The sequence below is a fragment of the Balearica regulorum genome, chromosome 21, assembly GCF_011004875.1.
Source record: "Balearica regulorum gibbericeps isolate bBalReg1 chromosome 21, bBalReg1.pri, whole genome shotgun sequence".
In the NCBI taxonomy this organism is placed as follows: Eukaryota; Metazoa; Chordata; class Aves; order Gruiformes; family Gruidae; genus Balearica; species Balearica regulorum.
Genome location: NC_046204.1, coordinates 1,339,711 through 1,355,409, shown reverse-complemented (window position 1 = coordinate 1,355,409; position 15,699 = coordinate 1,339,711). Strand labels below are relative to the sequence as shown.

Below are 15,699 nucleotides of genomic sequence, written 5' to 3'. Positions count from 1 at the left end.
TGTGTGGTACAGAGGGGTATTGAGCTACGCCTGGCATCAGGTGAGGGGGATTCTCAGCTGTGGTTAGTCTTTCTCTGATGCTCTGCTGGAAGAGGAAAGCAGCAGATTTGACCTTCTGAGATGGATGTCTCCCACCTTGTGTACAGAGTGCAGAAGCCTGTCTGGCCAGAGTACACTGCCTGGAACGTGGTGGAAGAGGTGCTCGTGGCATCCGTAGTGTAAGGGATCATAATGAGCTAAAATCTTCTCATTCCTATATCTCTGAAGTTCTTGAGTGGCTCAGTGCATCCTTCCACTTCGAACCAGGAGGTTTTAGTCTTCTCTCCCAGGAATTACTTCAAAAGCCTTTGAGCGGCTTTTGAGGGATTTACTCTTAAGGTTCCCTCCTTTCTAGAAGCTTACATGGGACAAATGCCAGATATCTGCATAGATAAAAGTTCTCTCTCTTGAATTTTTTTTACTACCTTTGTTTTAGGAGGTTTTGGACCAACCCAACAAACAGTCTTGTAGCCATGAAGCATTATGTCTCAGGAACCGTTTTGTATACTTGAGAAAGCGAAAGCTGTGTGCTTCCTGCTAGGCTCATGATACACAGCGAAGCACATGATATGCTGTCTTAGATTTGTTTTGAGGAGTGATTCATGTTTATTGTTTGGACAGATGCTCTAAAGATTACCTTAGGTTTAATTTTTTTTAGCTTGCTGTTGTAATTTCTGATTTGTCAGTTCCCGAAGCGTGGCTGGTTTCCACTCCAGACGCACAGTGAAGCTGTAGGCACTCAGGATGGCGTTCCCTCCGGAGAAGCACTGGGGCTATACCCAGCCCTATTATATCGTGCCCCTGAATGCTCCCGACACAAATTCCTACCTGTGGGAGACATCAGTAGCCCAAGAAAAAACCAGAAACTGATTTCCGTTTGGACTCCCTGAATTCCTGTCTCAAGAAAATGCATTGAAATTGCCACCCACTCTCTGTCTGGCTGATTAAATAAAATATTGACCTTTTCCAAACACAATATTATCATTCCAAGCATAATATTATCCAGTTCTGTCAGAGATTGTTTCTACAGCTCTTAAAAGGGAACTCACCTGGCACCCCCTATCAATTCAGATAAAACAACACTGTATGCTTTTTAAATAAGAAACTGATTGTGCCGATGTCTGAAGTTAGTCCACAGAATAATTCCGTGTTAACTTTTCTTTATGGAGAGTATCATTTCCTTAATATTACTTCCGAATAAAGGAAGACAAAGTGCCCTTTTCTGTCCCTCTATTGTTCTCTTCCCATGCACAGAACATTACTACAGGGAGTTCCTCTCCAAGGTAACTTACCAACTAAGTACCTGTTCCGTGTTTGAGCGGCAGCGCGTCTTGAGGACCAGTGGCAGAAGAGTGGCACGTGAAGAGCAGAAACTCTTCCTTGTGGTTAACACAGATCGTACCGTGAAAGAAACAGGCTGGTATAGAAAATGCCCCTCCTGTTTAGGGACTGTGCAAAGTCTTCATAACTTCAGTTTATCGAAGAGTTATTTTGCTAAATGAAATAAGAGTTAAGTGACAAAAAGTCCCTTCAAGCTCTCTGCGACAGGCACCCGTGCTGGCCGTGCCAGTCACCGTTTTCTTGCTTTCCTTTCAGAAGCTATCTCAGGGAGATGGGCCCTACGCAGGAGCACTGAATAACTGCGTCTTCCACAAAAGAAATAGGACTTGAGCATCTTGTAATCAGCCTTATGTTTCTCTTCCAGTTCTTCTCAGGCTTTAATGGGCCATTTTTCTTACTGCATCACACTGCCTGACGATGACCTTGTCATGTTAAAGTGACAGCGAGGTTATCCTGCTGATGGGTATCAAATTGACATATCCCATCCTTTCTGTCTGAGTGCCAGGCAGGCAGGGATACGTTCCCAGACAGCCTACACTCCCCCTGGACGGTACCAGCTATTAGGAACGCTGCTGTTTTCACTCGTTCCTTTCACAAGGGGAGCAGCAAAACTAAGCTGCTAAATGAGACAGTGCATTTCCCACTTCAGACTTTTGAAATTGGTGGGAACGTTGCATATTGGCTTTATTTTCCTTCAAGTGTGATTAATGATCAAAAATCTACATGTCACAGCTTAGCTATTTCGCTTTGGTGCACTACTATGGTTACATTGAAGGCCATTATTTTGATGGAACTGAGGATAAGCTCTAGATATAGCTGCAGTTTATTGAGCTGGATTTTTGGCAAATTCTGTATGCAGTGAATTGCAAGTTGGCTTTTATGTTTGTGCTTGTGATTTGACATGCTTGCATGTGGGGAACTAGAACGCTTTCAGTGAGCTCAGCAAAGTTGAGTTACTTGGGCAGAGAAAAGGCTTGGCTTTCGAACCAAGACAGGCAAGCATGCCTATGAAAGAAAGTATTCGTTAAGTACTCTTTCAGTGTGGTAAAACAGTTCGTAATTCTTATCAGTGTCTTTTTAGGCTGTGAGGAAGAGAATTAAATGAAGTAATTTTTCTCTGTTCTTTCTCAAATTCCTAACTGTGTAATTATTACACTCAAATAAGGATGGAGGCTGTATCATTCAGCATGGGTGATGGGAGAAGCCAAAGCCAGCTGGCCCTGCGCCGTATGTTGAGGCCCGAAGAAGATCTTTTACCTTGGTACATCTAATCCTAGTCCTTCTCTTTGGCAACCGTATGCATGGAGAGATCAGAGTGCTGAGACTTTCCTGTTTCCTACAATCAGTTCCAGCATCAGTGGCAAGACTTTGTGATGAAGAGGATCTTGTAAGAAAAAAGAAATAGCGTTGATGTGGCCGTACAGGTTTGCAGGTACTTAACCTCTGCCACCGAAGGGAGAATGGCAGGGACTTTCTGAAAGTCTTGCCAACGGAATTGGAAATGAATGCCACCCCAGTGATACCAAGAATGAGGCAAATCAGCTGCATATGAACCTCACCCAAAGGGAGCCCTAAATGACTGGCGTTCGAATAATGAATCATTCTAGGGACGAGATGGCAGATTTGTTGAATCCGTTTCAACACGCCTCTCCCCTGTGAGGGTATTTTCTAAGATACCCTAGTCATAACAGGTATGATCCGATACTAAGATTTGAGTGCATTGCCCTGTATAGATTTCTGTGTCAATGTGTGTCCTGGGTAGAAAGGCTGCAATTTAATGTGAAGTATGAGGTCTTCAGCCGAGGCCCAGAGGTCCCCATACCTCAGATCAAGTGCACGTCAGCATTGCCATTACAAGAAGATGTACGATCTCTCTTTATTTACTTATGATTATTACTGATCATCTTAACAAACAGGTTATCAATATATGAAGTACAGAGGAAGTTAACGTATATTATTCTGTCAATACTGAGGTCATTTTTATAACTAAAAAGGGTCGAGAACAAAAGATAGATGGATCATATATGACTAAAGCTAACCGTCCAATCCATTTACATTGCAGCAAACAGCAGAGCTTTATCTGTTAACCAAAACATTACACTTCACTCTTGAAGATGATTTTTTGCTCAGATAATAAATAGTTCTAGATACATTAAGAGATTGTGTTATGTAGTTCTATGGCAGACAGAATTTAGAGTCGATGACCCTACGCTTCCATTCTACTACTGTTTTCTCTATGGTTAGAGTGAAGATGTGACTGGTTTGCAGTTCAGAAGCACATTGTGTCAGAGGATCTCATTTTATTTATCATAAAAGTCTGCTAGGCTTGTTCCCAGGTTTGAAGATGAACAAACCGTGTAAATACAGATACAATTCAGTACCTACAACTTCTGTTTTAATCCTTAGACTCTACACACTGCTCGGCACTAGAGAGAGAAATGTCCCCTTCATCTTTTCAGAATTCATTTTTATAATGGAATTTCCCTTCAGGAAAAAGGGAGTTCACGATAATATTTGTAAGGTATTTTAAAAAGAAAATCATAATTAATTTGAACTTTTATTTCCTCATGTGTACTGTTACACATTTCTCTTCTGGGACGTGTTTCAAGAAGTGAGCAAAATACTAAAGAGAAGACTCAATTGGGACTTACTCTTCTTTTGAGAATCACTGTGTGTTGCAAAAGGGGGATGCAGTGGGTGTGCTCTTACTGTGTAAATGTTTCATCTCCGCTCCAGGGTCCTTCTCATTCTCTGTAGTTGGTAAAACCTCTTTTCTTCGAGTAGTAATAGTAAATAGATGGTTGCTAAAGGTGATGTTGGATTGCTGAAATGGAGAAAACGAATAGAGGGAGGTTAGATGTGGCGCCATATGAAAGGGAAATGCATCTCTAACTTGGATCCAAGGAACACGTGTAAGGAATGAAATACGTTTTCTTTTAGCAAAACTGCCAAACTATCAAGTGCATTTCTCATGCTCATTAACACTGGACTTCAAGAACCCGATAAGAATGCAATATAAAATCAAAGAGCCCCTAAAGACTGTGAGATTATATTTAATACTCTCCTATCACCAGTCCCTGAGTGCTTGGCAAGAGAAACGGTGAGATTTACTAATCAGTACCCTCTCTTATTTGTCTTGGCTGAAGGTCTCAAGTCCTCAGCTTATTGAAGTTATTACAAATGCTCTCCATTAGATTCTGTTTAACTTCCTGGTATTTGCAGTTGAACTTGATCACAATGTCATGGAGGAGTTACGTCTTTAAAAAGTGATACAGAAGTTGTGATACCATGGATGCAAATCGCTTGTTTATTTTCTTTCTTGCAGTCCTTGTTCTTACACATATTCTTAATGTTTGACATTCATTCTTCTTAACAGTGACTACCCCTGACATTTTCTGGCACCTTTCTGGATGCATAGAAGTTTGTTGAGTGCGATAAGAAGGTGCTATTTCTTACTGAAAGGTGGCTTAAGCTGTTCCTTTCTTTTGAACATCCTTTGGAATAACCTGTAATGCTTCACCTCTGTAGAGTGCATTTTGTTCTCCTGAAAGCTGGCAAACGGGAAGAATTCCTCTGCAAAGCCATACAGGACAGGAGGGATGAGCAAGTGCAGAGGTGCTCCCTGCGGCAGATTCCCAGACATTCTGGGCCACAGATCCCTCCTAGTTTTGAACTTTTTTCACGCAGCGCCGGACCACCTTTTTGTTCAGACTTTCAACTGAAAAATAAATGGTTATAAAATGGTCTGTGGAGTGCATACCATGGCTTTGCAGACTGTTACTGGTCCACAAACCACAGTTTGGCTGCTCTACAGTGTTCGCAATTGTGCTGGGGTTGCCCTTAGCAGTGAATGGTTGGTTTATTCTTTATACTCCTTTCAGCCCTTGGCTTGTTCCTCGCCAGTCAGAGTGGGGCTGTTCATCCTCCTTCGCTCACCAGCCAGGAAAGGAAATTCTTCCTCTCAGACAAGAGCTTTCCTCCCTTTCCTCTTAATTCCAGGCACATTCGTTTCAAATTCCCAAGGCAGGATATTGAAAATTTCCTCAAGTTAATAGGGCTTCACGCATTTACTTACTATAGAAAATGTAAAATTTTGGCAAATTGTTGGCCAGAAAGCGCTATAAAATCCCTGGTTTTTAAAAATACGGCTAATAGAATCAATTCTTAAGTGCCGAAATGGTTTTCCGTGGGTTCCTTCTCCCTCTGGCTTTACTATGAAAGAACATCGTCTCTGTGACTTAGCTATTGTAGGGTTGTTCGCTAGTGGGTTTTAAAGGGCTGTTCCAGCTCCTGAATGCAAAGTTTAACAGCAGGCATCCCCAGGGTGAGCCATGCCATGCTGTCTGCAGTTTGCAAAAGCTTGTCTTGCTCGTCCTCCTTGCTCTGAGCTGCAGAGGAGGCTGGAGGCTTTGAATAGGTCTGTTCTTCAGCAGTTTCTGCGGCGGTGGGACAGCCTCCCGGTGGAAAACCAAACGACAGTAAAGAAACACAATGTAAAGCTGGCAATCCCAGATGAGGCTTACGTGTATTTTATATCTGTTTTCTTTAATACCGTGCTCTCATATGGTTCTTCCGTCCTCGTGAACCCACATTCCTTCGAGGTCTGTTACCAGCAGAGTTAATCTGGTACACACAAACAGCGTTAGAGTGCTTCTGAATTAACTCATTTGGCCTACATCAGCATACATAATTTCTGACCTTTTCCATAGCTCTACCTTGGGGGGTCTTGGGACAATCGTGTTTTAAAGGCAATCCTAGGCAAGATTTCCTAGCTGAGTGATGTTATATTTATAAAGACAAAAGCACCAAGTATCAAAAATGGGCATTAATCATTCCGGTGTTTAAGGAACTTCAGGAAGCTCAGATGAAGAGTGTCTCTTTGTGCTGGAAGGTAAAGCAGCTATGCGAACTATAGGTGAAAATGTTTACATGGAGAGCATCCGGATTAAAATTAATATTAAGCCAACTCGTTCCCTGCCAATACTCAAAGTACATCACGAACCGGATTGACACCCTTAATGCTTTTTGCACAAGCTCTCGTAACTCATGAGGTGCTGTTTACTGTCCATATATCATTCATGCAGAGAAGAGAACTGATAGTTCCATTTGTATTTCAGGACTTGATAGCTTTGGTGACAATGGATCAGTTTATTAATTATTCCAGTTTATTCAACTGGGAGGCTCCACAGTCTGTTAGGGAGGGTAAAAGGTCGAGAATTTTGCCACTGATTTACCATAGAACTTCAGGCAACTCAGTCCTTGGACCTCAATTTATAGGCTTTTCAAGTAGATACTTTTCTTCCACTGAGACTTCAGAGCTTACAAAATTCACTGTTTAATTTTTGATATTTATGCAATGATTGTTTGCCAATTAGTTCAACAGATGTTGTATTGGTTCTGTGTGCTGTTTTGAAGTTCTGTGGTGGCCAGGGTAATGTTCGGATTTGGTTACTGATGGATCCAAACTGTGGTAGAAGGAGTTGCTGCAAAGTAGCAGTGAGCTTTTGATAACCTGGTTATATACTATAGAAGACTTTTATATAATGCCAAACTTCATGGCAGAACTAGAAGAGCAGCAGCTGTTGCGACAGTGTTACATTTTGCACAAATCAGCTTTTTGCTTTCACTTCAAAATTGGCAAATAGTTAATAAAGAAACCAACCCTTTCCTGCTTGTGCATTTGCTGTTTGCAGGCTCCAGAGCTGTTAATGGCAGAGTTGATTAGCTCCTTACTGCTGCAGCAACAGCATTTGTCAATATAATGAGTAATGGCTTTTCACATCTCGGGCAAGTAGCAATGATGAAAAATACTTCACGTGCTTTTTTTTTTGGGGGGGTGTGTGTGTGTAAAATTGTCCTTGGGCACCAGGGAGCAAGAATGTTATTGTCATAATTGCTAAAGCCAGATAGAGACAGGCATAAAGTTGTAAAGAATCTGTAGCCAGCACGTCCTAGCAGACAGTTGAAAAGAAGATTCATTTTTTCATACCGAACCCCTCGTATCCCAGGTGTAACCTCTGCTGATCCGCTGCAAGGGCAGAGTCCTGAATGCTGCCAGCTCTCCTGTGTGCACCGAGGTGCTGCGGCACAGCGCAAGGCGCCCGGAGGTGGGAAGGTCTGGGAACACCCGAGAGGAGCGTCGGTACCCTGCGCTGGAGGGCTGCAGCCCACCCGTGCTTTGTGCTCCCGGCCTCCCTCCAGAGCAGCACTTCTCTACGCCAACAGTTGTGTTTCGACGGATTTCACTGGTACTGCTCGCTTAGGAGTCAGGCCAGGGCCAGCACTCTCAGGACTTTGCAGGATAAAACTTTTAAAGGAATAATTAATGGAAACTATAAAGAACAAGGTTTGTAGCTTAATAACAGTGTTCTTTTCTGAGCCGAATTGGAATAAAGGTGCAGAAAGCAGGTGAAGCGTGCGAGTACTTGAGCTGCCGTCTGTGTGTCGGACAGGAGAGGCAGCTCCCCGGAGATGTCGAGTTGTGCTTTACCGGGGCAAACGGTTTCACCTGCTTGGAGACCCTGTGCTGGGGGTGGCAGATACCGGCCGTTAGTGTTTGCCGAATGCGTCAAGCCATGCCTATTCAAGTTTTGGTTTTGTTTTGTTTTGGTTTTTTTTTTTTAAAATGACAGTTTATCTGAGCTCACGGAATGACTGGATAACGTTACTATTTACATAAGCTCATTGTGATCTGTCTCGGTAATGTAATCAAATTAGGGTTAACTGCAGCTGGAGAATGCCAGCTTGTAAACTGTTTTTCAAAAAGAATCACATGGTGTTACTTGACATGTTTAGTATACATTCAGGAGGCTTTGCAAAAATTATAGCACATCCCTAACTAATGTAAGTAAGGCAGGATTGTGTTGCCACCAGCTCGCTGAATCCAGGAAATGAAACGCAGTGAAGTTCATCAACAGTTGGAGGAGATACACCTCCGAGCAGATCCCCAAACACAAGTTTTTCTGACGTGACTGCTGCTGACATGTTGTCTTTCTTTTGGCTAAAGTCAACATATCAGTTGATAGAAAAAGCATATGGTGTAAATTTTGAGTACATTTAAGAACATCTGTGTTAACTGCAAAAGTGCAGCCCACTGTACACGTCAAGCGCTGTATTTAGTCTTATGGCATTCGCGTAAGATGAAGTCCAGCCTGAAGCTAAAATTACCCAATGAGTAGATTTTCAAAGTATCTTTTGTTATTCTTATTAATAAACATCGCATCTGGTACTTACTTTCCCTCTTTCTCCCTTTCTCAGTTAATTAGGAGGTGCTATTTACACCGCAGCGTCGCAGTCACCAAGCTCTCCTGCAGTCGCAGAGGGCGATCTCGCGGGGCGGTCTGTGCGCCAGCGTTACCCGATGGGGCCGCCGAGCTTCCAGCCGGCTCGCAGGCTGGTTTCAGGCGGTTGTCATTCCAAGCGGGGAATTCGGAAATTTCCTCCGCAGCCCGGGAAGGTTTCTGCAGGCTCTACCAGAGCCCTGGCACTGGTTTGGCAGCAGGAGGTTTTGGGTTCGGTCCTCTGCCCCTACGCGCCTGCAATACTCACACCCCGGCAAATGCCAAAGCCATTGCGACGTCAAACTCTCAACCTGTTCTACAGACGCGGGCAAATAGGAAATTTAGGCACATCCAGGTCTCGGGCCGTGTCCAACCTACTGCAGAAAGTCTGTGGCGGAGCTTAGTCCCAGACTGTTGCGTTTTGGACATAATCATCTTTCTTTTTTAAAGTCTGCTGTAAAGGAAGATGGAAAATAGGAAGTTCCATCTATTTTCCTCCTCCTAACAGGAGTTCCTGATCTCCCACTACTGCTAAAACGCCTTTTCCCACACGAAAATGTTCCGATGGTTTGAGTGTGGAGATGGTTCCATGAAAATGAAAATTCTTTGTGAAATAGGGGTTTGTTTCCCCAGAAGTTCTGTAATAGAAGGGAACTGAGAAAATATTGTCCAAAAATGGTCAATTTTGACCTTGTTAAAAATCGGCCATTTTGGAATATTCTGAATGAACAGTTAGATAAACAGCCAGTGATGCTTTTCTGTAGAACTGCCATTTTTGAATATGTATGAAATACTTTGTACAGAAATTCTGTTCTCTCAGAATTTTGAAATTTGGGATCTGCTATGAATTGAAGGGAAAAAAAAATAAATACGGTTTGAGAAACAGAACTTGCCCCTTGAGCGCAGATCTATCCAAACCAACAAAAGGAAGCTTGTGTTGGCATTTAGGTTCAGACTCAGGAATTCCTGACTCTTAAGCCTGTTTATATAGGCCTATACCACAGCCCAATTTGCACTTCATTTTGATTTTTTTTCCCCTCTACGTTTATGGTTATGTTGAACGGGTGGATTATGCACTCTGAATGCACATACTTAACCAATTGTATTTAAAGATTTTTTTGCATATAATAATTACAATGAAGTGTCTTCCTTTGGAAGCAGCAGTGTTCCATGAAGGCTTTTAAGTCATTTAGCAAAGGCGTATTTATATTACAGCTCTGAAAGTTTCATGGCCTAACTCTGAGAAGGTTTTGAGGGTCCCTGGTTCCCAGTGACAGTAGCGGGAGCTGCGAGTGCGCTGCGCTGGAGAGCAGCCCGCAATTCCCCAGCAACTCGGGGACGCGTGCTTCTGGCTGGACGTGATAGATATCTAACTTCCAGTAATTCGGGGTGAGGTTTCGGCATGTGTAGGTGCACCCACAAGTGCAGGAACACACGGGGGTTTATTGCTCTGGTATTCACCTCTTGGTCCTGTTTGCTTTCAGCTACTTTCCAAACCGCAGTTTCAGTATCTATTAGGGCTGTTGTAAAATCCAGAGCGGTTTGGGATTCTTACTGTTGAAAACATGACACATTGTTGTTACAGCTGAGCTTGGAGATATCTGCCAACATTTTTCAGATTTGTAATTGGTCACTCTCACCTGGGGATGGTCAAAGGGGCCCAAGAACTTTGTGCCAAAGCCTCAGCTGCTGAAACGCAACCGAGCCTCCTTGGCCCTTTTTTATTTTTTTAATTTAGTAAGGTTCCTTTGCACTATACAAGCATTCTCATTTTACCTTGGGTTTCCTTGCATTTCGATCTCTGTTTCTCGGAGCTTTTTTCCGCTCTTCTTTGGTAGCCAAAATACGTTGCCTGGGCCTGGAAGTCCTGAGTACCTTCACCCTACCCTGGCACTTGAGCGTATGTTTAACCTCAGACATCCGAGACCCCCACTGAGGTCAGTGAAACTACTTAAATACTTGGAGTCCGGCTGCTCAATCACGTCCTTGTAGAGTATGTTTATCCTGATGGGGCTATCCCGTGCGATATGAAGTTTAGGTACTTGACCTCCCTGAATGCCCGCTGACCTAGATCTAATCTGAGGTAGAACACAGCAGCGTTTTAATGACTTGTATCCCCACACCTCTGTTGGAGGAGGAATTAAAGAGCTTCCTGCACAGCTGCCGGGAGCGCTGAGGTACCGAAGCATCCCACGCCCCGACCCCACGTTGGTCCCCGCCACTGGGATGCAGCTACCGGTGCTGTGAGGCTCTTGGCTGAGCACCGTGCGGCGGGAGGCGAGGGCATTCCTGTTAGCGAGGCGGCAGATGCCTCCGGCGTGGCACGGGGATGCTGGAGCGCAGTTGTCACCAGGCCTGGCCCTGTCACCACTCCTCTGATGGGGCAGGGCGAGCATGGCGCGGGCAAACGGCTTTGGGCGCCCGCTCCGGGGGGACTCGCGTGTGGAGAGCCCCGGTCTCCATCCTCTTAGTGCCCGTACTCTACATCACCTGCCATTTGGAAAAGAAACACGTGTTCTCATCAGCCAAATCTAAAGAAATTATTTATAGAAGCTACAGTAAACCTTAAAATGTGTGGGAGAATATAATAGTAGTTCTGGTGTAAGCCTTCCATCTAACTTCCTAAACGTCTGCATTGCTCTGTTGCAGCTGAAAGTTTTGGCCTTTGATTATAATCATCATCATCTTTATCATTTTTTAACATTCTTAGTTGCAGTTCAACTTATTTTTTTTTCCATTTTGTTTTTTCATAGCAAATACTGACTGATCCCGAGGTGACCTCCCAAGAGGGCAATGTCAAAAAGGTAGGATACGCATCGATCTTACGCACGTTGTTTTACTGTCTGGCGTTGAAATACACCTAAACGCTTTTTTCTCTTCTTTCTTCTGAACAAAGCTGTGTATCGCAATAGCGTCGTAAAAGTTTTCCAATATTTGCTGTTGTTTTTTCGGATTAAGTGTTGTGGATCTATTGGCATATTTTTCTGTCTTTTTGTGATTCCAATATTTATGAAAAAGAAAATAGTAGTTTGAAGCATTCCTTGGTTCAGCTACAATGTGAACAGCTAGCAGTCCAAATCGAAAAACCTCATTTACCTCTTTTCCAGTAAAAGAAAATGTTGGTCCATTGTTAAAAGTGCTAAATTTTTAGAGGTCGCTTCACCGTGTAAATGTGGCTTATGTGAAGTCCAAGGGAAAAGGAACAGATATATGAAAGGATAAAATTTAACTCATATGATGTATTACAGGTGCTATTCATCACATTGTGATGCTTAAACTATAATACTGACCAGAGAAAAAAGTGTTCCAAATACAGCCCAGCTGTATAAATGTCTTCGGAGTAGCTGTGAGGCGGGCGCAGCGGTACATAGTTCAGTAGCCAGCCTGCTATTTTGGTTGGGGTTGGTCTCAGTAACACCGAAATGACGGTCTTTCCACGGCTCTCTTCTGGTTAACGGCTTTACGAAAGTAAAGTGTTGCAAGTCAGATTTGATTATAGCCTCTCTCGACGTCTAGAGGTGGCGCGTCCCTGTTGAAATAATGAGCTAGCTGTAATTCTTTGCATATGCGATTGTCTTACAATGGGGCTCCGCAGTCCTATTCAGAATATATGAGTTTTTGAAAGTGGAAAATATTTTAAATTGGAACTTGCAACATCTGCCATTTTTATTCATCCATTTAGGCAAGCTTCAGTGCTGTTTCTTTACTCTGAAAGCTAAAAGGAAACACTTGTTTCAGTCTGCCAAACAAAGTGAAATCTAATACTTGTCAGGTTCCGAAGTCAGTTTGGGAACAGATATTTAGGCACATGTTCGGTTTGACCATTCTGTTCTTCCCGCGTCGAGAAAAATAAGCTTTTATTTTAGAAAGCCAGGCTACCAATATGAACCGTCCTTTGACCATCCAATGACCTTGCGAGGGACCTATCGCAATACTGCTGAACTTTTTACCTTGTTCATCTCCATAACTCATTTGGCGTTTGTCTCTGCCTCTGTGGGATCCTTTTGTCTGAACAGACATGGTGACAAGGTGGCAGGTTCTTATTATCACAACGCACTTATCACAAGGATGGAGTGAATTCTCCGTGGCTCAGGACTGCTCCGCTATTTCTCTCTCAGTCTTTAATTACAATATCACAAATAAATTCTACCTCCCCACCTCGCGGAATCTGCAGTGCCCTGAAGAGAGCAGGCTTTGTGTGAAGCAAGGGTGGAAGGAAACGTTAAGCTGGCAGCTTTATACGTTCAGTACGTGGGTTTGTATTTAAACTTCATTACTTTCATTTCAGAGGAGAATGTTGCAAAAAACTAGAGGTCTTTGAAAAACACTGTGTACTTAAATATTTTCCTGTACAGCAGGTATAAAACTGGACAATTATGATATTTGACAAGAGGGGAAGGACTGGCCTTCCACTTCTGTCTTTTAAATGCATTGTAGAGAAGCACTAGTGGGAGTTTATGAGGTGATAAATTTATTGAAGGATGGGCAGTAGGGTTTTACAGCTAGGGTGAAAAAGGTCAAAGCAGTAAGGTAAAGAGTTCAAGTCTAAACTTTATGGCTTGTGAAAAGACTACTGCTAGACAGTTTTTCAGTCAGAAGAAAATGAAAAATAAAGAATGAAAAATCATTCTCTACAGTTTTTGCAGTATCTGAAAATTGTAAGTAGTACTCCAGCATTTTGCTGCAGCGATACAAAACCCTCTTGGGAGAAGATTTCCTTTTCTCCCTTCTCTATCTAAATCATTCAGTTGTCATATCCCTGAAGACACAATAGTTGGGATTTGACTTCAATTTCTTCCTATTCCTTCAGAGAGAAGTTGGTGGTGAGGAGGTGACTGAAGACAAATGTAACTGTAGTGGGTGGGCTAATTTAAACTAGGAGAAAAGAAGCCAGAGCCCGACAGAGGTACCGTGATTTCCAGCGGCTCATTTGACTGGCTGCTGTGTCGCAGGCTCAGAACTGGGTAGCAACAAGGACTGGAAAGGGAAAAAAAAATCTCTAGAACAAGGAGAAAATCTGTAACACCAGTAAAAAAATAGAGCAGGGAAGGGAAGCGTGGTAGCAGTGAGAGGTATCGAAAGATGCCCAGGAAGCACTCTCTGCTTAAAAATTGACCCCAGTATTATTGCTGCTGTTAAGCTGCCAGAAAAGAAATGCTCTATGATGTAACTTTTCATAAACTAAAAGGAGTGAAAAGTCTGACGACGTCGCACAGCAGACACTATTATATTATATAATAAAGCAGGCCCCTTTTTGGCTTGGAGCAAAATAAGAAGTGTTTTCCCACAGTGTCCAGTATTTTTCAGTTTGTATTACTGTTATTTCTGCTGGGACCACTAACACCAGAAAGCTGATGTGTTTGTTAGCAGTTGTCTCACAAGAATTAAGATTTCTAGCAGTATTATTGAAGGACCTATATCCAGGATCATTTTTCTGTATCTGGAACTGTGCTGTGCCGTAGACTAAAACGTGATGTACTCCTACCAAGTTTTCCTTTAATCTGCTTTGCTTGCTGATATTTAGTTTAACTTGCACGAGCATACCACAGCTCCTCATCCTGTTTGTTTAATTTTAAATAATCAATTGTGAAAGTAATGCTAAAATAGGAGATTAACTTTTTTAGTGAATGAATGTGTACTTTCAGAGATGTAAATATCTAAGCTATACCTGTGGGTATATTGTCCCGTACTCCCAAACGTCTGTTTTTCCAAGCCTTTTTTTCCAAGCCATCTTCCTGCGGTCTGTTTATTTTGCTTAGAGAGCAGCTCACATGTTCTATTGCCCTGAATTTTCTGAGCTTCCCCGCTGCATTTAATTCATTGGGAAAAAAAGGCTTGTTATCATTATCTTCATTGTCATTTTGATTTAACTTTGAGAGGGAGCTGAAAGATTTAGACTTCCTCCGGCAGGAAACAAGGCCAGCGTCCATTACAAGACACCTTTTTTTCCCAAGGAGCAGCGCTAGGTGTATTTCTCTCTGCTCTGAAAGTCACTTTGGACGGTGGTTTGAGAATCGTATTGAAGGAGTCCCTGTGTACAGAGCTCCTAGCCAGCCTCCTCTGGATGGGCTGTTTTTCTGGCTGTGGTGACAAGAGACCTCAGGGACTTCTCTCTTCAGTAGACTCTCTATTTAGTTTCTGTTTACTTAGAGGGAATAGCCTGAGGGGCTACTGGAGAGAAAACATCTGTGGGAGATAATCTATAGAGTTATCTATCTATCACTCTTGTCGACCCTGTCTCCCTTGAGAGCAAGCTGAGAGACTTGTAATAAAAAGGCATCGCTGAAGAGGCTTTAGGGACAAATAAAGAGACATGTTAAGGGCCAGCTGAAAAAGGATAGAAGACATTATTAAAGCTCAATAGCCGTCTTATCAAAATCCAATAGGATAGGCATTTGGCAAAAGGCTTTAAATTTATTCTTTGACTTTCTCGAGAGCTTGAATTTATCCATTAACAAGAATGTACTACACAGGGAGCGGGAGATGCTATCAGCTTCAAAAGGGTTGGATTCAATCTGGTATTGCACAAAACACGACGACAAAAACTGAAGACAAAACCGATTTTTTCGCCTACTTTGGCTGATTTCATCCTCCCATTGCAAAATACTAGAAGCTGGTAATAGAAAGCTGATGACACTATCAAGTAAAAGTAAGGCATTCAGCACAGTAATTTATTCTCTGCTCCTAAATCACGTAGATTTTTAAAAAATAAAGTTACTGTTAGAAACTGGGTGAGATTAGAAATCTTGACCTCTTAGAAAGCATCAAGTAGTAAACAAGGAAGCGAGGTAGGCGGAAAGCTTTTATTCCTGAAACAAAAGTAAAAACCAACTAATGTTTTGTTCCTGCAGATACAAAGCGGGATAGGGCCATAAATCTCCCTAGGTTTGTTATTATACGCAAAATGCTACAGGTCACAGGAACCATCTGATACTTCAGAAACACATTGTTCACACACGATGATTGATTGATAATTATGATAATTTGCAAAATGATTATTTGGGTATTATAACCATAGTTTGTCCCACTGGATTGCTGT

General features: G+C 42.6%; 1 protein-coding gene across 5 annotated transcripts in view; it reads left to right on the top strand.

Annotated features, from left to right (window-relative positions):
* Positions 1-15,699, top strand: part of PRDM16 (PR/SET domain 16) — a 341,803-nt gene that overhangs the window by 165,692 nt on the left and 160,412 nt on the right. For all 5 annotated transcript variants that reach the window (XM_075773536.1, XM_075773534.1, XM_075773535.1 and 2 more), the window contains one exon: positions 11,414-11,464. In XM_075773536.1, coding sequence (XP_075629651.1) covers positions 11,414-11,464 — 51 coding nt within the window. The remainder of the gene's footprint in view (positions 1-11,413; positions 11,465-15,699) is intronic.